The following is an 18,534-nucleotide window of genomic DNA, read 5'->3' as shown; positions in this document are numbered from 1 at the left end:
GTTCATAACACACAAAATATATAAGTAGAATAAAGTAAACTATTGAATACAAGCACTCATAGGAGACAATGTGTAATCATTTAAAATAACAATACAATATGTTGCTTTTCAAGGGATATACATGTATACCTAATCATGTGACAAAATCAGTTAAACCTCTCAACTAGTGCATACTATTGAGATATAAAGCTCAACTACTCACCACACGCCCTCAATGATGTGTGCACCAAAGTCCACTTCAGTCTTGTAATAAACGAACAAGAGATGCATTCCATCGAATGGAGTGGATGCTTCATTTATCTTACTCACTATATCACCAAGGTAGATTTATACTTACTTATATAAATGATTTATAGTTTATTATCATATAATAATATCTTATTTTTATAATACCAATCATTAACCTCTATAGGCAATAGTAAATTCTCTCTGTCCTTTACACATGCCCGTATAGACAAATGCATTTTTTGAGTTTGTATTATATTGACCCTAATGTTAGAACCCATGACATAGGGCTCATGTACAATTTATAAGGACCCAATGGGCTTTGTGTGTGTATAAACATTATTTATTCCAATGCCCAACCAATGTTAACCAAAGAAGCCATAAATCTATGGGTTAAACATCACGATTGCAAAAGTTCTCATGACACCACCTAATTGCATCATTGATTTGGTATCAATTCCTTCCATATAAATTGCATGAAGCCTTATGCATGTTTTAACGATGTACCTAGTAATACAAAGGTTTATGGATTGCATCCAATGAAAAGAGATATAAAAACTTGTGTGGAGTAAGTGTACTTCAACATTAGATCGTGGTTGGTGCGTACTTCATTGCTCATGATTTTCTCAATTTAGAATATGGGTTGCAAAAAATTATTCTTTAAATGTGGCCATAACATTTCTTTGAAGTTCTTGCTAGCAATATTGTATGATCGGAAAAATTAACATTGGGAATCAACATCTTCATGATTACCTTTGCCATATTGTATATAGGATGATCATTGAGTAACCATTGCAAGTGTCCAACCATGATACGTGAACGATGCAAAACACGTTCAAAATTTTAACACTTTTTCTTGCTCTAAATGACTTTTCATCCCTCTAATGCCATTTTTTAAAACCTTTGCAACACATATTATTGACTAATCATTTAATTTGTATTTCTAACTACCCCCACGTCAAAATTTAACCTATTTGTTCGATTTTTTAATATGTTATCCAATATGATTATTAATTTATTGTGTACTTTCAAATATCCCTTAAAGCTAAACAAATAAACATGAAATGTTTTGTCATACATTTGTAACTTATTATTCCACAACATTTACTTGACAGGGAGTAACTTATGTTCATTTCACTCATCGTGCTCTGATTTAGACACTTCACTTTGTACTAGTTTTTGCGGTAGGGTCACAAAATGATCAAATTTTTACACTACAGAAATGGGAAGAGAGATGACGACGCATTTAGATTGAGATGATGGCGCATGGGTCAAGTGGGGATGACGAGGCGATCGGGTAAACGGGGATTGCTCAAGTAAAGATGGATGATTTGAGGAGTGATCGAGCCGGATCATTGGGACGATCAAGTAAGAGAATTCGGGTACCACCACTAGGAGATTGAAGATGATTGAAGTTTTACACTACAGAAACGGGAGGAAGATGATAATGCAGATGATGATGCATTCAGATGGAGATGATGGCGCATGGGTGAGGTGGGGATGATGAGGCGATCGGGTTAAGAGGATTGCTCAAGTAAAGATGGATGATTTGAGGAGTGATTGAGCGGGATCATTGGGATGATCGAGAGCAGGAGGAGTGTGGTAGCACCACCAAGAGATTGAGATTGGATTGGAGTGAAACAGGAGGCATGGCAATGGCATGGCTTCGATGAAAGCTAAACAAAAACATTAACAAGAAGAACAAAAACAAAAACTGAAGGCTCTGGGACACCAACAACATTAACAAAAAAAAAAGGAAGCGAAGGGAAAATAAGCTTTATTTCAGTGAGTGTGTTCGTTTTCTAGTCTCTCCTCCCCCCCCTTCTTCTTCCTTTCTCTTCTCTCGCCATCGCCAAATCCTTCTGATTTGTCGCGATCCTTAAAACACAGGCAGAGGAAAAACCCTAGCCCTAACCCCCCATCCCCACAAAACCCTACATGGCCTTTGCTTTCAGAGACGAAGAAGACAGGGAGGAAGAAGAAGAAACAGAAGAAGAACCGGAAGAAGAAGAAGGCCCTGCAGAAACCCTAATCAGACACTGCCATTCTATGGATAACATTGCCTCATCATCCTCTCCATGGAATTTTACGGAAGAAGAATCCTCTGGTGCCCCAGGTATGTTTCTGTTTTTTCGGGGTTTCTAGCAGACCCTAGGTATATTTATAATGCATATTTTTCTACAATATAATAGTTAAAATATTGATTTTTTTTATATAAACTTTGATATTTTTAGGTTTATATATGTTGATTTTTGGGTGGCATATATATTTTGATCTTTTAGGGTTTATATATATATATAGAGAGAGAGAGAGAGAGATAGAGAGAGATTTTTTAGTAGTTGTAGATGCTGAGTTAAGTGTTATATTGATTTTTTGGTTTCTTGTACTTAACAGCGTTATGCATACATAAATACATATGTACATAGGTTTTGATTCTAATCATGGAAAATTCCATCTGAAGAGTGTAGGTTATTTTATCAGGCAGTGGACTCAAGTAACAGAGGATTTTTGTCAATGAATAGGGCTTTTCGATGTGTTGTATATATTTATATATATCTTTATTATGTGGGCATTTATATTGCTATATTTTAATATTGCACATCTATTTGATTCCATCGATTGCTAGAGGACGTCAATAATCATAGATCAACAGGAAGTCCATGTCTTTCTATATTTTTTGTTTTGTCGCACATCGTAGGCTGCATGACTCAAAACACAGTGAAGCGATTGTGTTTGATCTTTTGATCAGTGTGCTATAGATAGCTCATTAGATCAAGTACTACAACCTTATTAGCAGTGAAGAGAGCTGGAAGCCACTAAATATCGATTTTCGGTTCTTCTGTATGATATTTATACATATCTGTATCAGCATTTATCCCTACATTTCAAAAGTTTTGAAGTTGCCTTGTGCATCCTCTCAATAATGGGCGGGCGCCATACTTTGATAGACTGATCAAAGAGCTAAATTGGCATTTTCTACGTCATATATATCATGGCAATTTATTTCATCAAACCTAGATGTTGCGCAAACAATTGCATTGCCATGACATTGAAAGAGTGAAAGAATAAAAGAGGATACAGGATAAGCAATTCTTAAATACAAGCACTTAAGAAAAAAAGCAATTCTAAAATTGGAGCAGAAGTTCTTCTTCAGAAATTCCTATTGGGGTTGAAAGAAGTTCCTTTATTGTTTATCTCCCCTTGCAGATGATCATTTTTGCTGTTTCATAGACAGCCCAAAAAGAGTTGAATTTGGTTTTTCTTTGGTAAATACAAACATGTTTATGGTCAAATTTAAAAACTTCCAAATATATTACATCATGTTCATGATGAGAGGGCATCATACATTTCCATGCTATCATAGGCCAGAGAAAATGGAAAGAAGGAATATAATTGCAGGGCTCATCCATTAGGTTCATTAGTGATCAAGGATTAGCAACACTTATTGTTCCTGTGAGGAGGGATTCACAATAAATTAATGCTTATGTCATGAAGCATTAGAAGAGAGAGGACTGAAGTCATTACATGGAAGAGAAAGAAAGAATATAAAAGAGTAGATGTTTTATTGTCAATGATGAGGGCAAATTTGACCTATGGAACCAAATCAACATATCATCTTTGTGACTCTTTCCTAAGAAGGGTGGTTACCTTATACGCTGAACATGTGATAAGTACATAATATTTATCCTCCACTAGGTTTTCATAGCATACCTTTGATATCTTCATATTTGGCTGATGATGCCATGATGCGACCTCAACGCCTAACTTCTGTGAACGAGTTCAAAGAAGTGTTATGGCTGCAGGAGAGGCAAGGCTCACGGGGGTAGTGAGATGCAATTGGATATATCTTGGCATTTTTACCTTGCATTGTGGTCAAGATTGGAGGTTAAAATTTGCAATGTAATATCCCAATTTTGACATATTAGGATCTTGCTGCTTCATCCTTAGTGCCTCTAATAATCTATCTTCAATGATTACATACTTCATAGATTCTTCTGAGAGCTGCAATAGATCTTTTATGCTCCATATCTTAAATCCATTTCATAATGTCAAGCACCCAGGCAGATAAGAGAATTTCGCTCTTATTAGTTTTTTGTAATTTGCATCCTATTATCCAAGTTTGTTTTGGCAGTCTAGGATCAGGCATATTCTTGACTGTTGTGATATACTTGCACTCTTTGCATAGCTAGTACCTCTATGGCTGAGTACATGTCTAATAGCATGATTGGAAAAAACGATATTCCCTTTATTTTTTCACCCACTAAGATTTGAACCTGTACTTTTCACACAGTGGACAGCCATAACCAAAGGAAAAAAAGATATATTAACTTATTTTAAGAGGCCAAAATGGCCTATAAGGCCAAACAAGAATTATGTCTTAAAATGTTGTCTCATGCTCAACAACAGCAAACAAAAATAAACGTAACTCAGTAAAGAACAAACAGAAATAGAATTAAGACATGGCTAAAGAATCTTGTCATCTATACATGTAAGATGCTAAAGTCAAATATATTGTACTTTTTGTCTTTAAAAGATCTCTTGCACAGGATGATCCAGAATTGAGGTCTCCGAAGCAAGGGAAGTGCTTGAGAGGCCTTCATCTATCGATGAGAAGTGTGGTCCACGAGGCCAGAGCCTATGTGGACAGCAAATTTCTATTGCACGATCTATTGTAACCCGTTTGCAATGTCCTGGTTGGGAGCCCATTTGTGTAGCCTTTGATTGACTTAAAGCATGAGTAGGAGTGATGGGGCTAAGGAAAGCTGTGATTTTCCTTTGTTGATGAACTTGTGTGGTTGTGTTGTTTTCCCTCAACATATTGAGTTCTAGCAAGAAAAGCCCAAAGCACTGTCGGTCCTCATATTCCATTACCTTGCATAGTGGGCCAAGCCTTGCTTAGAGAGGCACGGTATCTCCCTCTTATTTTATGAAAAACAGACAATGACAAACATAGCTTTCTTTAGATTTTGCAAATTCTTTCGTTGAGAGGTATTCATGCATATTTGCATACCTCAATCTCTAACTGATGTGAAGAAGTAAGAAGTTCATAGCTGCCCTATCACATTGTGCAACATATAGGATAGATGTATATCCATATCAGAGGGCCTGATGATGAATCCATTGGATGTGTGTAAAAAGTGTCTTATAGTGATCCATGTTCTTTTGTCTTCCATGTACCTGTGTGCAAGGATAGGGGCAATTTTGCTTAGCACATATATGAGGTGTTCACCTTGTAGTCCTGTGTGGTCAGATGATTGTCCATGTTGAAGGCACTGGATGGCCTTCTCATCCTTGTATGAGGTGAAGAAGACGGAGGAAATTGGGCGAGTCTTTGATGGATGTGGTAAAGGGGGTCCGTGAGGGACACGATACAAGCCTTCTGCATAAGAATGCCATAGTTGTGGATCCTTGATTGGAGCCAGGTTCTGGTGTTCTTTTGTACGTTGCCAGGTAGGTTCTGAGTATTTTGAGATAAATCCCAACATTGTTCTGCGTCACAGTGGGACCTGTTTTGGCTTGTAGGGTTTTGCATTTTTTTGCAAGCTATTTTTTGTGATCTTTCCAAATCTTACATTTCTACCAAGTTATTGATACATCTCTTTACAATCCTGGTTGTACCAACAATTTCAGGGCATATTTCCAAGCATGTGGTGTCTAGGCAGTGTGTGGGAAGAAAAACTGTAGATGGCAGAGATATGCACTATGGTAGAGAGTTGGGAGGTGAGGGTGTCAATGGGTATAGTTGGATCCAGATGGTAACACTTGTTGGGCATGTTGATAACAAGTTTCTGCCAGTTCATGGGTAAAGTGGACGATTGTGTGTAGAGGCAAGGTTGATTATGAGGGAGAAGGTAGTTATGATGTTACATTGGACACACGGGTTTTGGAAAAATAAGTGTGATGGGTGCCAATTGGGCAGGGTGGGATGGTGAATATTTTGATGGCTTTCCTTGTCTCAAAGATATGATCAATTATGCTGCCAATGCCTCCTAGTGGGAAACATGTAAGGCCGCTAGAATCTGAGCACTAGTTTCATTCTTTTTTAGATAACTAGGTGGTGTCAAGATGCTGGCCATATCCCATATTGTCTCTCCTGAGTCGGCTGAGGTCATGTGTGTTCCCAAGTTCTCCAAAGATATCGGATGCATCATCTTTGGGTCTTCCAAGTCATAGGTATCATATTGTCTATTTTGCATCCTGGTATTGAAGAGTATAAAATGAGAAAACCCAAAAAAATTAGAAAGCCATTGACTTCAATATCTGATGGGCTTCTGCCATTGAAGGGTTATATTAGCTTCAGAAACATCAAACTTTGGAATATTAACACCCATATATGTCACTGAGAAGAACTTGATCTTAGGTAGAAATAACCATATCAGGGAGAAGAATCCACTTCAACTGTTAGTGTCCTCCAGCTCCTTCCCCTGGAAAAATACTTTTTACAACATTCATGCTGATCTGAGGATTAGAAATATGTGCTGTTCCCTCATAAAACCAGAAAATAACCCCTTCACTCTTTGATAGACCTTGTTGAGTTCAAATGTGTTTTAAATTCAAATATATGCATACAAATTGCTGACTGCCAGAAACCTAAAAAAGCACTAAGCAAGTGGTTTCCTGACAATGCATGTATCATGTTGGCCTCTGCAATTGGTGAAGCAATAGTTAAAGGGGGTTTAGGTAACCCAACCCAATGTGTATTGTTCTCAAGAACCTTTTAGGGGCAAAAACTTGGCTTCCTTCACATATTGGAATGGTTAACTATAAGTATTGACCTCTTTATGGAATCCTTTTGTCCCATCAAAACTCCCGAAAAATAAACTTGTCTTCTTTTTGGTCTTACTGAAAGGGCAGTGCCACTTTGATGTATAGCTATTTTTTCTTGGTGAAACATATTGTTCTGCTTATCCATGTAATGATGTAAAAATATTTTTCTACTGTGTACCGTGGAGATTTGTAAAGCTGAAAGCATTTGTAAATGGGAAAACCTTTGCATTTATCTAGTTTTTTAACATTGTCGTGAATATTCTTCTACTGTGTGTATCTTGGGTCCTGGAAAGGTGAAAGTTTGGGATATATACTGAAAAACGTGATAAATAGGTTGAAACTCGAACCTTGCAAGGAGGTAAACAGATACTAGTTTGCCAACTCAATTGGGATCAAATGGAAATGTAAGATTTTTTAATAAATGCATAAAGTGACGCTTATCTTTTTTAAATTAGATAGATAGACTTGTATTCAAGCTGTAGTTAGGAAATGAACAAAATCATTCATTTCTTTCTTCCAACTTGAGGAAAGTTTTGTTATGGATGGAACTGACTGGCTCATTTTTAGAAATATTTTGATGGTAAAGTAAAGTAAGCACAACTTCTAAGATTGGCATATGGTTGAGGTGTCTTAAGTTCGGCTTCCGTTCGAAATACGGCTCATGTGCCGACACCTTTTCCCCGATCCGGTTTTGGATGTAGACTAATTTCCCATCAAGATTGCTAGGTATGAAACGAGGCTTGTCAATGTCGCAGTGAGAATGCACATATAAAATATGCAACACAAAAGCTCTGTCAACATCTATTAAGGCACATTCCGTTCAATTCTTATCTTGTTTCAAATGTGACTCTACGACAAATGTTTGTAATTTTCCGTTCGAAATACAACTCATATGGTTGAGGTGTCTTAAGTTCGGCTTTCGTTCGAAATACAGCTCTGGTGCCGACACCTTTTCCCTGATCCGGTTTTGGATGTAGACTAATTTCCTATCAAGATTGCTAGGTATGAAACAAGGTTTGTCAATGTCGCAGTGAGAATGTACATATAAAATATGCAACACAAAAGCTCTGTCAACATCTATTAAGGCACATTCCGTTCAATTCTTATCTTGTTTCAAATGTGACTCTATGATAAATGTCTGTAATTTTCCAGCAAGATTACTATATATGAAAAGAGGCTTTTGAATATCTCAGTGAAAACACATATCAAATATGCAAAACAAAAACTATGTCAACAACTATTAAGGCACATTCCTTTCAATTCATGCATTCTTTTGAATGCGACTCTATTGTAAATGTCTGTAATTTTCTATCATGATTGCTAGATATGAAAATAAGCTTTTCAATATCGCAGTGAGAATGCACATAAAATATGTGCAACACGAAAACTGTGTCAACATCTATTAAGGCACATTTCATTCAATTTTTGTCATTGTTTCGAATGTGACTCTACAGTAAATGTCTGTCATTTTTCCATCAAAATTGCTAGGTATGAAAAGAAGCTTTACAATATCGCAGTTGAATTGCACATATAAAATATGCAACAGAAAAACTGCGTCAACATCTATTATGGCACATTCCTTTCAATTCTTGTCTTGTTTCAAATGTGACTCTATGGTAAATTTTTGATAAAATTGTTCTTGTGTTACATTATGTAATAGGAATGAAGCCATCAGATTTATATGGAAAGTTTACTTGGAAGATTGAGAATTTTTCACAAATAAGCAAAAGGGAACTTCGTAGTAACTTATTTGAAGTTGGTGGCTGCAAATGGTAAGCGATTAAATTGTACACATGCATACATGTATAAAGGATTTGACAATGTTGATGCTTAGATATTAGGTTCAAACTTGAGAAAGTTATGTTTGAACTATGCACAATATACTCCTTAGTCCATAACTTTAAGATTCTGAAGTCAGTCATGTGATGTTTCCATTATGATGAGGAATTTCTTGTAATAGTATGTTAATCATAAAGTTCTTAGACCCCTGGAATGTAGCTTAATTATTTCATATTTCTATGACATCATATAGAATAGTAACCAAGGAAAAACAGCATGTCTCATAATATGTAATTATTTGTAGTGAAATAGCACTTGATACGAAAGATGATCAATCCATGTTAAACAAAATAGATCCCTTTGGTTTGGTAGCTCTATAAAGCAAATGAAGCATTGCCTTCTGTTGTATGATCTCTTGAGCTCTGACTTTGATTCATAATCTTATGTGTCTCTGCCTTTCTGTGCAAAGAGTAAATGTCTGTACACCTGAAATTGTCGTATAAAAGTAATCAGCTTATAATGGAAGAAGGTGAAAGTCAATTACTTGCAGTTCTCGATACAAGATTCTGTCTTGCTAATTGTTTTACCAATTTATCTTCTTCATGCAGGTATATTCTTGTATATCCCCAAGGTTGTGATGTTTGTAATCATTTGTCCCTCTTTCTGTGTGTTGCTGATTATGACAAGTTGCTACCTGGTATGATTGGATAGAGCCGAAATTATAAGTATTTTGTTTTCTTGAAGGTTCAGAGATTTGTCAGACTACTAATATTTTTGTAATGCTGCTCCAGGTTGGAGTCATTTCGCACAATTCACAATTGCTGTGGTGAATAAAAACCCGAAAAAGTCCAAGTACTCAGGCAAGTTTTAAAAGAGTCACACCATTCATATATGCTGCGAGTTAGTGTATTTTCTACTTCCTTAAAAATTATTGTTTCCATGCCTGCCACTGGCAAATATATGTGAGCTTATTAAGACACAAGGGTTGGAACATCAAAACGTTTGCAGTATGGATTATGCTTAACCATGATTGTCTCTTGCTTATGATCTGATATGCATTTCCAGATACCCTGCATCGTTTTTGCAAAAAGGAACATGACTGGGGATGGAAGAAATTTATGGAACTTTCAAAAGTGTTAGATGGATTCACTGTAGCAGAAACACTTGTTATTAAAGCTCAAGTGCAAGTAATTAGGTGAATTCTCACTAGCAAAGGTTTTTTCTCATGCGTCTGTCAATACTATGTTTCCCTGGGTAGAACTCATTTGGGACCTTGATTGTGCAATGATGTATGGGTTCCAAATCTGGATGTTACCTGTAACAACTGCATTTTCTGGTGTTTTGTATTGTTTGACATATTTGCGAGGAACCAAATCATTGAAGAATGATCGAGTTTTGAGGGATAGGTGTGGGCAGTTTTCTCCCAAAGAAACATAGTTTTAAATTAGTGATTGTTTCATGAATACGCTACTTTTGCTGTAGCTATGCCATTTGGATTAAAAACAAAAACAGATGGTGATAGTTTTGAAGGACGTAAAGGCCACATCAAGTTTAAGTGGGAATGAAAGTGATTTCAATAGTTGTATTTTTACTTGCATAAAGCCTTCCACTCATAAGTTTATGGACTATTGTTTCATTAATATTGCTCCCATACCTTATGGGCATTATAGCCCTCCATAATTTTTGTTTAGTCTATTTGTAGGTCATTTACCCTGGGTAGTAGTGGCGTTTGGACCACTGTGAGGGGCTTTTGAACTAGACCTTAGATCTCCTAGTGTTTTTTCCAAATCTTTATTTCTGTATCAAGTTCTGTCTTTTTTTATTAGAATGTGGGTAGTGGATAGTTCAGTGTAGATGTAAAAACTAGAGTAGTTGCAGCTTAATTAAGATCACCGATATCAGGTGCATTTCAACTTTAGTCCTTCACATGTAATCTCTCGTACTGTTTTGTAGGCTGTTTTCACCTATTAAAAGGCGTTAATATATAGTTCTTTCTTTCTTTCTCGAGAATCTAAATTTATGCTTGTTGATGGTAGCTCTCTTGAGTATATCATTTCTTAATCTCTATAATATATTATCCCAAAAAATGGAAACATGGTTTCATGAATCTGTTTTTTTATGTCGCCCCCAAGTTTTCTTTGAACCTGGTTCTTTTATGTCACCCCAAACAGACTAATGTTCCCATCCTCGATGTTTGCTATAGTGTGAAATACTCTTTTTTAGAATGAGTCGTCTATTATTAGACTATCAAGAGTTTCAACACTATGTTCCTAACATTACCTTTCCAGAATTTGGTTTTGAATGTTCTTTAATCCTGACCAATATCCCAGGCTGCTGCCATTGGCTACTTAATTTCCATGTTTATCCTGTGGCTTGTAGCAAATTTCAACTTGCAGGTTACTGTGATTTCCTTAGATTTTCCGTCAGCTCTACCGGTTTCTTTTTGACATGCCATTGATTATTTCTTTTTATGCTTTACTTTGCATTAATGAGTAGAACACCTGTGAATATATTTTGACATGCATTTATTTTGTATTGTTGTGATAGTTTCTATCAAGTGTAGACCATTCTCTGTTAACTTTTAATATTCTGTGTGAATTGACATATGGAGAATCAATTACAAACTCCATCCACCAAAATTTATTGTATGGTTTTCCACTATTCATGAACATGTGCAAGCAGCAATTTTCTAATACGGATGCAAATGAATAGGTTATATAATCTTTATAAATGGTAACTAGCAGAGAAGGTAATGTTATTAGGAAAGAAAATCGAAGATTTTGTTGTTGTGCTGCAGAGAGGATCCTCATCGTCCATTCAGGTGCTTAGACTATCAGTACAGGAGGGAGCTAGTTCGTGTATATTTGACCAATGTTGAAGCCATTTGCCGTCGCTTTGTGGAGGAAAAGCGGGAGAAGATTGGAAAACTGATTGAAGATTCTGTGGGATGGTCCAGGTATACTATCATTTGGTTGCCTTACGTGTAGCAGTACTCATCTCCTTATGTACCAAGAAATTATGAAGTGTTACTTTTTGAGTGATACATCTTTGTCACTGTTGTCTTGAGTAATTATATCATCCCCCTTTGAATTTGTTGATACAAGTTTTTTGCAAAGCACTTATTGAGCATATTAGTTTTTGAAGTTTTTTTTGGACCAGTGTAAAGATTTAAACTAAATTTCTTATGGTCCATTGTGCAGCTTCCAAGCTTTTTGGTCAGCAGTAGAGGGGAGCATGCGGCGGCGCCTGTCCCGTGAGAGGGTGGACATAATTTTGAAATCGATTGTAAAATGCTTTTTCAATCAAAAAGAGGTCACTTCACCCTTGGTTATTGATGCTCTTTATAGCGGTTATAGGGCATTGGATTACCAAAGTAAAAATAGGAAAGGAAAGGTAAGTGCAGTGGAAATGGAGCAAGCTCAAAAGCCTATTGTTTGGGTTGACAAAGACTTCTTTGTTCTTGCTGATGATGTGCTTCTTCTCTTGGAACGTGCATTAAATGAATCAATGCCATTCTATAAAGATGAAAAGGGTCCACAAAATAGAACAAAGGTATATGCTATTTCAGTTTGAATGTGTAGATAATTTGTCCATGCCCAAGTCATTCATTTGAAGATGTGCTTGCTACAGAATGGATGCTCGGGAGATGGTTCTGGAAAAGATAACCTTGAGCAAGATGAAAGAAGACTTACAGAGCTTGGGAGACGTACTGTAGAAATGTTTGTGTTAGGCCATTTATTCAGGTTCATTGCGTCATATTCTCCACGATGTTTGTAATCGTAGTTCTCTTTACTGTTTAGGGTTTAGGGTTGGGTTTAGGTGTTGAATCCATTCTCCCTGCATGATAATCAACCTTCCAAATTGTTATCTAGTCTCACAGCAGAGCACGGAACGGATAGATGTTTGTAATCTTAGTTCTCGTTACTGTTTAGGGTTTAGGGTTGATGTGTAATGAAACCTTTTTTTAATGTTGCAGCAACCGCATTGAAGTGGCATATCTTGAGGCAATTTCTTTAAAACGCCAGGAAGAACTGATACGTGAAGAGGAGGCTGCGGAACAAGCAGAAATTGAACTGAAAGCAAGGCGGGAAGTTGCTGAAAAGGAGAAACGCAACAAGAAAAAACAGGTCAATACCTCTCAATTAAAAAATTTCATTCCTGATCTTGGTCCGCTACTGTATCTCAATATAAGTCAGAAGCTGCTCTACTTGAACTTAATCAATACCAACAAAAGTAGAAATATGTAAAATGGTCTTAATATTTAATATAACACTATAATAACATGTATAAATGGTGGAGATGCCCTACAACTTGTTCATACTTGGTCACTTCCATTCTATTTCTCATTTCAGTGTTTTTGCCACTGTCACTTGATGAGAGATGCAATCTTCAAGCCCAGAGGACCAAGAATAATGATTTAATTTCAGTTCATAACTTTGTCGTTTCTGCCTTCATGATGCCAATTTTATTTGCAGCTTTGTACTTAGTCTAAAGTTTGAGCTTTCATCCACAATAACTTTCAAATATGTAAAAAGAAAAAGAAAAAGAAAGTTCAACTACTCAGCTATATTATCGAAAATGCAAACAAAAGATTCATTGTAATCCTCATATTATCCACCTTTCTTTCCTAGATGATAAGAATGCAGATCATGTTCTTGGGGTTGATATTTGAGTATTTTTCCAATATCATCGTTTGGTTAAGAAACTTAGGCTATATTCTGGGAAGATAATATTCACGTATTTTTCCAACATTCTGACTATGATGCTAAAGAATAATGCATCTTTACGTATTTCCGAAGGTAATATGATTTGCTAATAAATGTTCTACATTTTGGCTTTCTTTGTTCATGAATTGTTGTATTTAGTATATCTCATAAAAGAATTAATATGGAAATCGATACATATTGAAGTAGCAATGGGCCCGGTTTCGGCTCAAACCGAACCGAACCGTTAAACCATGGCTTAATGGTTTATTGGTTCAAAAATAAATAAACCGTTTGGTTTGGTTTTGGTTTTGAATTTCATGGTTTAGCGGTTTCAGTTTATGTAGTTTGGTTTAAAGGTTTAAAGGTTTATAGGTTAAAAAATATTCCTAAATTTTCACCTCTAGGCTAACTTTCAACTTTCAATTTTAAACCTCTAGGCTCTAACTTATTTAATTTTATATACATTATAAGTAGAGTGTCCTTTTGATGTATGATTATCAAATTTATTGTAAGTATGATGACCAAAATTATAATATGTATGATGACTAAATTTATGACAGGTATGATGACCAAATTTTTAATAAGTGTGATAACTAAATTTATGATAAGTATGATGACCAAATTTATGATGATTTTCTCACATAGATTCATAATATGTACGATAATCAATATCTCAAAAAAATGATTTGGTTTGGTTTTGATTTATGATAAACCCGTTTGGTTTGGTTTCAAGGCCAAGAAACCGAACCGAAACCGAACGGGGCCCATTGCTATATTGAAGGTAGAGCTCAAAAATTAAGAATACAGCCAACTGCAAAACCATAGTTTAGGACAATCTCCATGGTTGAAAACGAACGGTGGAGCCTGCAGGACACTCATTACTGATCATCACAGATGACATTCAGCATTCTGCAGAAAAAGAAAGAAAGTTCTGTGATAATTTTATAGAAGTGAATAACAGTGGATATTAGATTTTGTTTAAAGTTATGTGAAGAACAAAATTAACTACTCCTGGTTGATAGTCAATATCACATATTGTGGTAGAGCTACTAAGTTCAGTTTATCACCTGGGAAGTAATGGTGTTAAAGGGAATCTTCGGTTTCTTAATCAAGTTTCTTCTCTTATGTATTTTTTTGCAAAGAGTTCTCTTTAAAATGTTGCATGAATTGTGAATTCAATACATTCTCTATCGGTGCTATTTTTAACATCTGCTTCTAATTATTATTATTTGCATCTTATTCTCTTTTGCACTCCACCCCTCTTGATACAAAATATTCTCATGTAAGCAAATCCAAATATAGTTTTTGTTTGGTTTTCTGAAGTTATTAATTAGATTCAACAAAAAATCTTTTTACTATGAAAGTTCTATATTCTGAGGCTGCGTTTCAGGGGGGTTACATTGAAGTGACAAAAATACATGAACCTTAGGTGCTGTCCCAGGTCTTAGCTCTAGTATATTCCATTGGAGGTCTCTCTGTGTATTTATAGATTGAATTCCATACATATGTAGCTGAAACATGGAACATCTTCAGATTTCATGATCATAGTTTTCACATAACTAACACAAATTATGTATTTTTGCTTTCATAATGGAGCAATGGAAATTGCTAAGATTATTTTGTTGAACTATTTAGGCAAAGCAAAGGCGGAATGATCGCAAAGAAAAAGATAAGATTTTGGAAGTGAAGCACGTAGGAGTACAAGAGCCGATGCAACGGGATGGCTCAACAAGCAGGAGAGCTACTGTAAGTTCCTTATCAAAAGGAACCTCTATTATGGGGGACAACGAGGATGATGATTCAACTATCCTGGTTGATGTTGGTGGTGTAGTGAGTATGCTGAGGCCTGCTACAGAAGATGGTGAAGTAGATCAACTAATATGGGAAAGGGAAGCCTCAGAAATGGAAGCAACTTTCAGTGGAGCTTCATGCTTAGACTTTGTTTCGAATGACAAAACAAATCGGAAGCATGAAGGCTTTCTAGATGATAGCTCATCTACATGTTCCTCAGATTCTATTCTCTCTCTCTGTGATGCTTCAAATGGGCCTGGTTGGAAGAGGTCAAGTACAAGCTTGGGTGATTTAAGTCAAACATCGGCTAGCAGGTGCATACTTGTTGGTCTTTATGATTTGTTGTTTTAAAAGACACTTTTTCTTGTTTGGGAAAATGTGGTAGTTACTGCCTTACTTTCTGATTGTTGTCGCAGATCATGCTAGCAGGTGCTATACTTGTTTCTCTTGATGATTTGTTTTTTTAGGAGAATAGTTAGTTATTAAGCTTTTATTCTATTTGTAGCAGATCACGTGGAAGGGTTATGAGTGATAAGAAATCAAGACAAGGTGAAACTGGAGTTTCAAGGGGCCAGTTGGGCATTTTGGAGCATACACATAACAGTTATAACTGCAATTATGATCCAGAAACAGAGGCAGCATTTGCATCATTAAAAAAGCATGCTCAGTCACTTCAGCATAGTCTCTCTGAGAAGGTATTGGCCAGTTTATCAACAAGTGTAGGAAATTGGTGTTATACTTTTGACTCTAGGAGTAAGAATTTGTTCGTGTTTGTCTATTTTCTTCACAATGACAGCAGGAACTGGTTGATACTTCGCAGAAACAGCTTAGTTATTGTCGACGACGTCAAGTTGGTACTAATGAGGATGGACAAGAGGGTGATGATATCTGGAACAAGGCTGATTCTGATGTTCCTATCAGGGAGAAAACTAAGGTTCTTTTGAAAAACGTTGGTAAACTTAGAGACAGCACACCGAGTACTTTGGGAAATGATGTCGAGAAAAGGATACCAAATGCTATTATTGAATTTACATCTGGAGATGGTATCAATACCAGTAATGACATCGTCAAGTCCAAAGGCTGGCTGATAGATTGTTCTTCTAAGAACGCTATGGAAACTATAGAATCTGTTAGTAATGCAGATTTTCCTTCAGCATCAAGTACAAATTCTGTGGATACCCAATCATCTCGACCATCAAATGCACCAGATCTACCGACAACTTCAAGAACAGCCACTGTTGTGAACCGACAGTCACCATTACCATCACAGTCGGCAAGATGTGTGGGTGCACTGGACAGTTTAGGAGTCACAGCCACAGATTTCACTTCGTCATCTTCTATGCATCAAGGCTCAGCAGTCATTTCTTATAGCAATGATCCCTTGGATATTATAGGAAACAACAGCCTGCTTGCTACTTCGAACACACCTATTTCTCAGGCTGAATCAGCCTTTAGAACTAATGATCTGCTATATTTGAATATTACTCTTCATGGATGTGGAGGTGAAGCAATCTCAAGAACATCTTCTAGTGTTGAACAAATTGATTTTCCTGCAAACCAATTGCTGGCGGAGAGCGCAAAAGGTGAATCAGGATCTGAACAAATCGTGTGTAAAGGTGGGCAACCTGAACATCAAGAAAGCAGCATTGAGTTCACTTTTGGTACAGTCACCCCTGAGTTGCTACATTCAGACCAGCAACAAGAGAATCAAGTTAATCACCATGCTGATGATGGCTGTCGTTCAGAATCCCAGTTTCCATCGAAGGAAACAACTTTTGGTACAGTCATCCCTGAGTTGCTACATTCAGACCAGCAACAAGAGAATCAGGTTAATCACCATGCTGATGATGGCCGTTCAGAATCCCAGTTTCCATCGCAGGAAACAAGAGGAAATTTGCTACTAGATGATCATAATACTGATTCTCCTTCAAATGAACACAATACAAGTTTAACCCCAGATGAATGCGAGAGGATATTATCTCTGCATATCACTAGTCCACCTTTGGTGGAACACCAGAGGATATTATCTCATTATATTGCTAGTTCTCCTTCAAGTGAACAACGACAGAGTAGTTTTTCTCAGCATTTCACCAGTTCCTCTTTGTATGAACATCAGAAAAACTTATGTCAGCAGATTTTCAATTCCTCTTCAAATGAACATCAGAGAAGCTTACCTCAAAATATTACTAGTCCCTCTTCAAATGAACACCAGAGGAACTTATCTCAACGTATGACTGATTCTCCTTCAAATAAACACCAGAGTAACCTATCTCAGTATATTACCAGTTCCCTTCTGAATGAACAGCGGAGGAGTGAATCTCAGCATATTACTAGTCTTTCTTCAACGGAACACCAGAGGAACTTATCTCAACATATTTCATATTCATCTTCCAATCCACACTTATCTCATCATATTACTAGTTCCTTGTTGGATGAACACCAGAGTGACCCATCTCAATATATTACCAGTTCCTGTTCAAATCAACACCAGGGGAGCTCATCTCAGCATCATATGGCTCGACATGTTGGAAGTGAGGAAGCATCAGTTTCGGGTGCAACCATGTCAGAGGAATTCCCACATCTCGATATCATCAATGAGCTTCTAGATGAGGACAAATTTCTTCGACATGATGCAAACGTTTACTCCCCTATTCTTCCTTCATATGAGTTACATCGTGGTAGAATTTATACACATAATCTCGGAATGGGTATGAATGTGCATCAAGCTGAGAGAGGTGATAATAGAGGGCCACATCTTGATGGTTGCACCACATTTCCTCAGTTCTCTAATGCTTTAGATGGAGATCATATGCACCTACATCACTCATATTCACACTCTCCTTTACATCATTCAATTAGCTCTCCTTGTGGAGTCATAGAATCCATACCTGAATACCATTGGCAAAGCTCTCAAGTAGACTTATCGAATCGATTTCGGAATGATATGAATATGTTAATCGGATATCCAATTCAAACTCACCTTTTGATTCCTGATTGTCTTCCTTATACACTTGGACAGAATGGATATCCTATTTATTCCCCAATTAAGCATCCTTGAGTGAATATCTCCTGCATGTGTGTGTTTCGAGGAGGGGTTTGTTTTGTTTTTTGTATGGTGTAGTGGTACAATTCGCGCAATAAATATTCTTATTTTGGAGTACATACGTCTGTCTAATTTTCACACGCTGTTCCTGTATAATTTAATTTTATCATAGATTGGTATATTCTGGAGTGATTCATTCTGACGTATGGGTTGATCTATATT

At 36.6% G+C, this 18,534-nt stretch overlaps 1 protein-coding gene across 3 annotated transcripts; it reads left to right on the top strand.

Annotated features, from left to right (window-relative positions):
* The first annotated feature begins 2,037 nt into the window (after positions 1-2,037).
* Positions 2,038-18,429, top strand: LOC147866823 (uncharacterized). 3 transcript variants are annotated; one of them, XM_087317315.1, is made up of 12 exons: positions 2,038-2,341; positions 8,654-8,765; positions 9,381-9,469; positions 9,564-9,632; positions 9,838-9,967; positions 11,570-11,728; positions 11,973-12,324; positions 12,403-12,515; positions 12,749-12,899; positions 15,114-15,583; positions 15,778-15,954; positions 16,083-18,429. In XM_087317315.1, the coding sequence occupies exons 1-12, from the start codon at positions 2,164-2,166 to the stop codon at positions 18,325-18,327; spliced, it is 4,245 nt and encodes a 1,414-aa protein (XP_087173441.1). In that variant the 5' UTR covers positions 2,038-2,163; the 3' UTR covers positions 18,328-18,429. The 3 variants fall into 3 exon arrangements, with proteins under 3 accessions (XP_087173441.1, XP_087173440.1, XP_087173439.1); XM_087317314.1 differs by having other exon boundaries at positions 15,778-15,964; positions 16,090-18,429; XM_087317313.1 differs by having other exon boundaries at positions 15,778-15,988; positions 16,090-18,429.
* The last annotated feature ends 105 nt before the right edge of the window (positions 18,430-18,534 follow it).

The sequence above is a fragment of the Azolla caroliniana genome, unplaced genomic scaffold (assembly GCF_043228905.1).
Source record: "Azolla caroliniana isolate FFs.n. ecotype wild unplaced genomic scaffold, voAzoCaro1.0.p SCAF_3, whole genome shotgun sequence".
In the NCBI taxonomy this organism is placed as follows: domain Eukaryota; kingdom Viridiplantae; phylum Streptophyta; class Polypodiopsida; order Salviniales; family Salviniaceae; genus Azolla; species Azolla caroliniana.
Note: the sequence above shows the minus strand (reverse complement) of the source record. Positions and strands in the feature narration are given on the sequence as shown.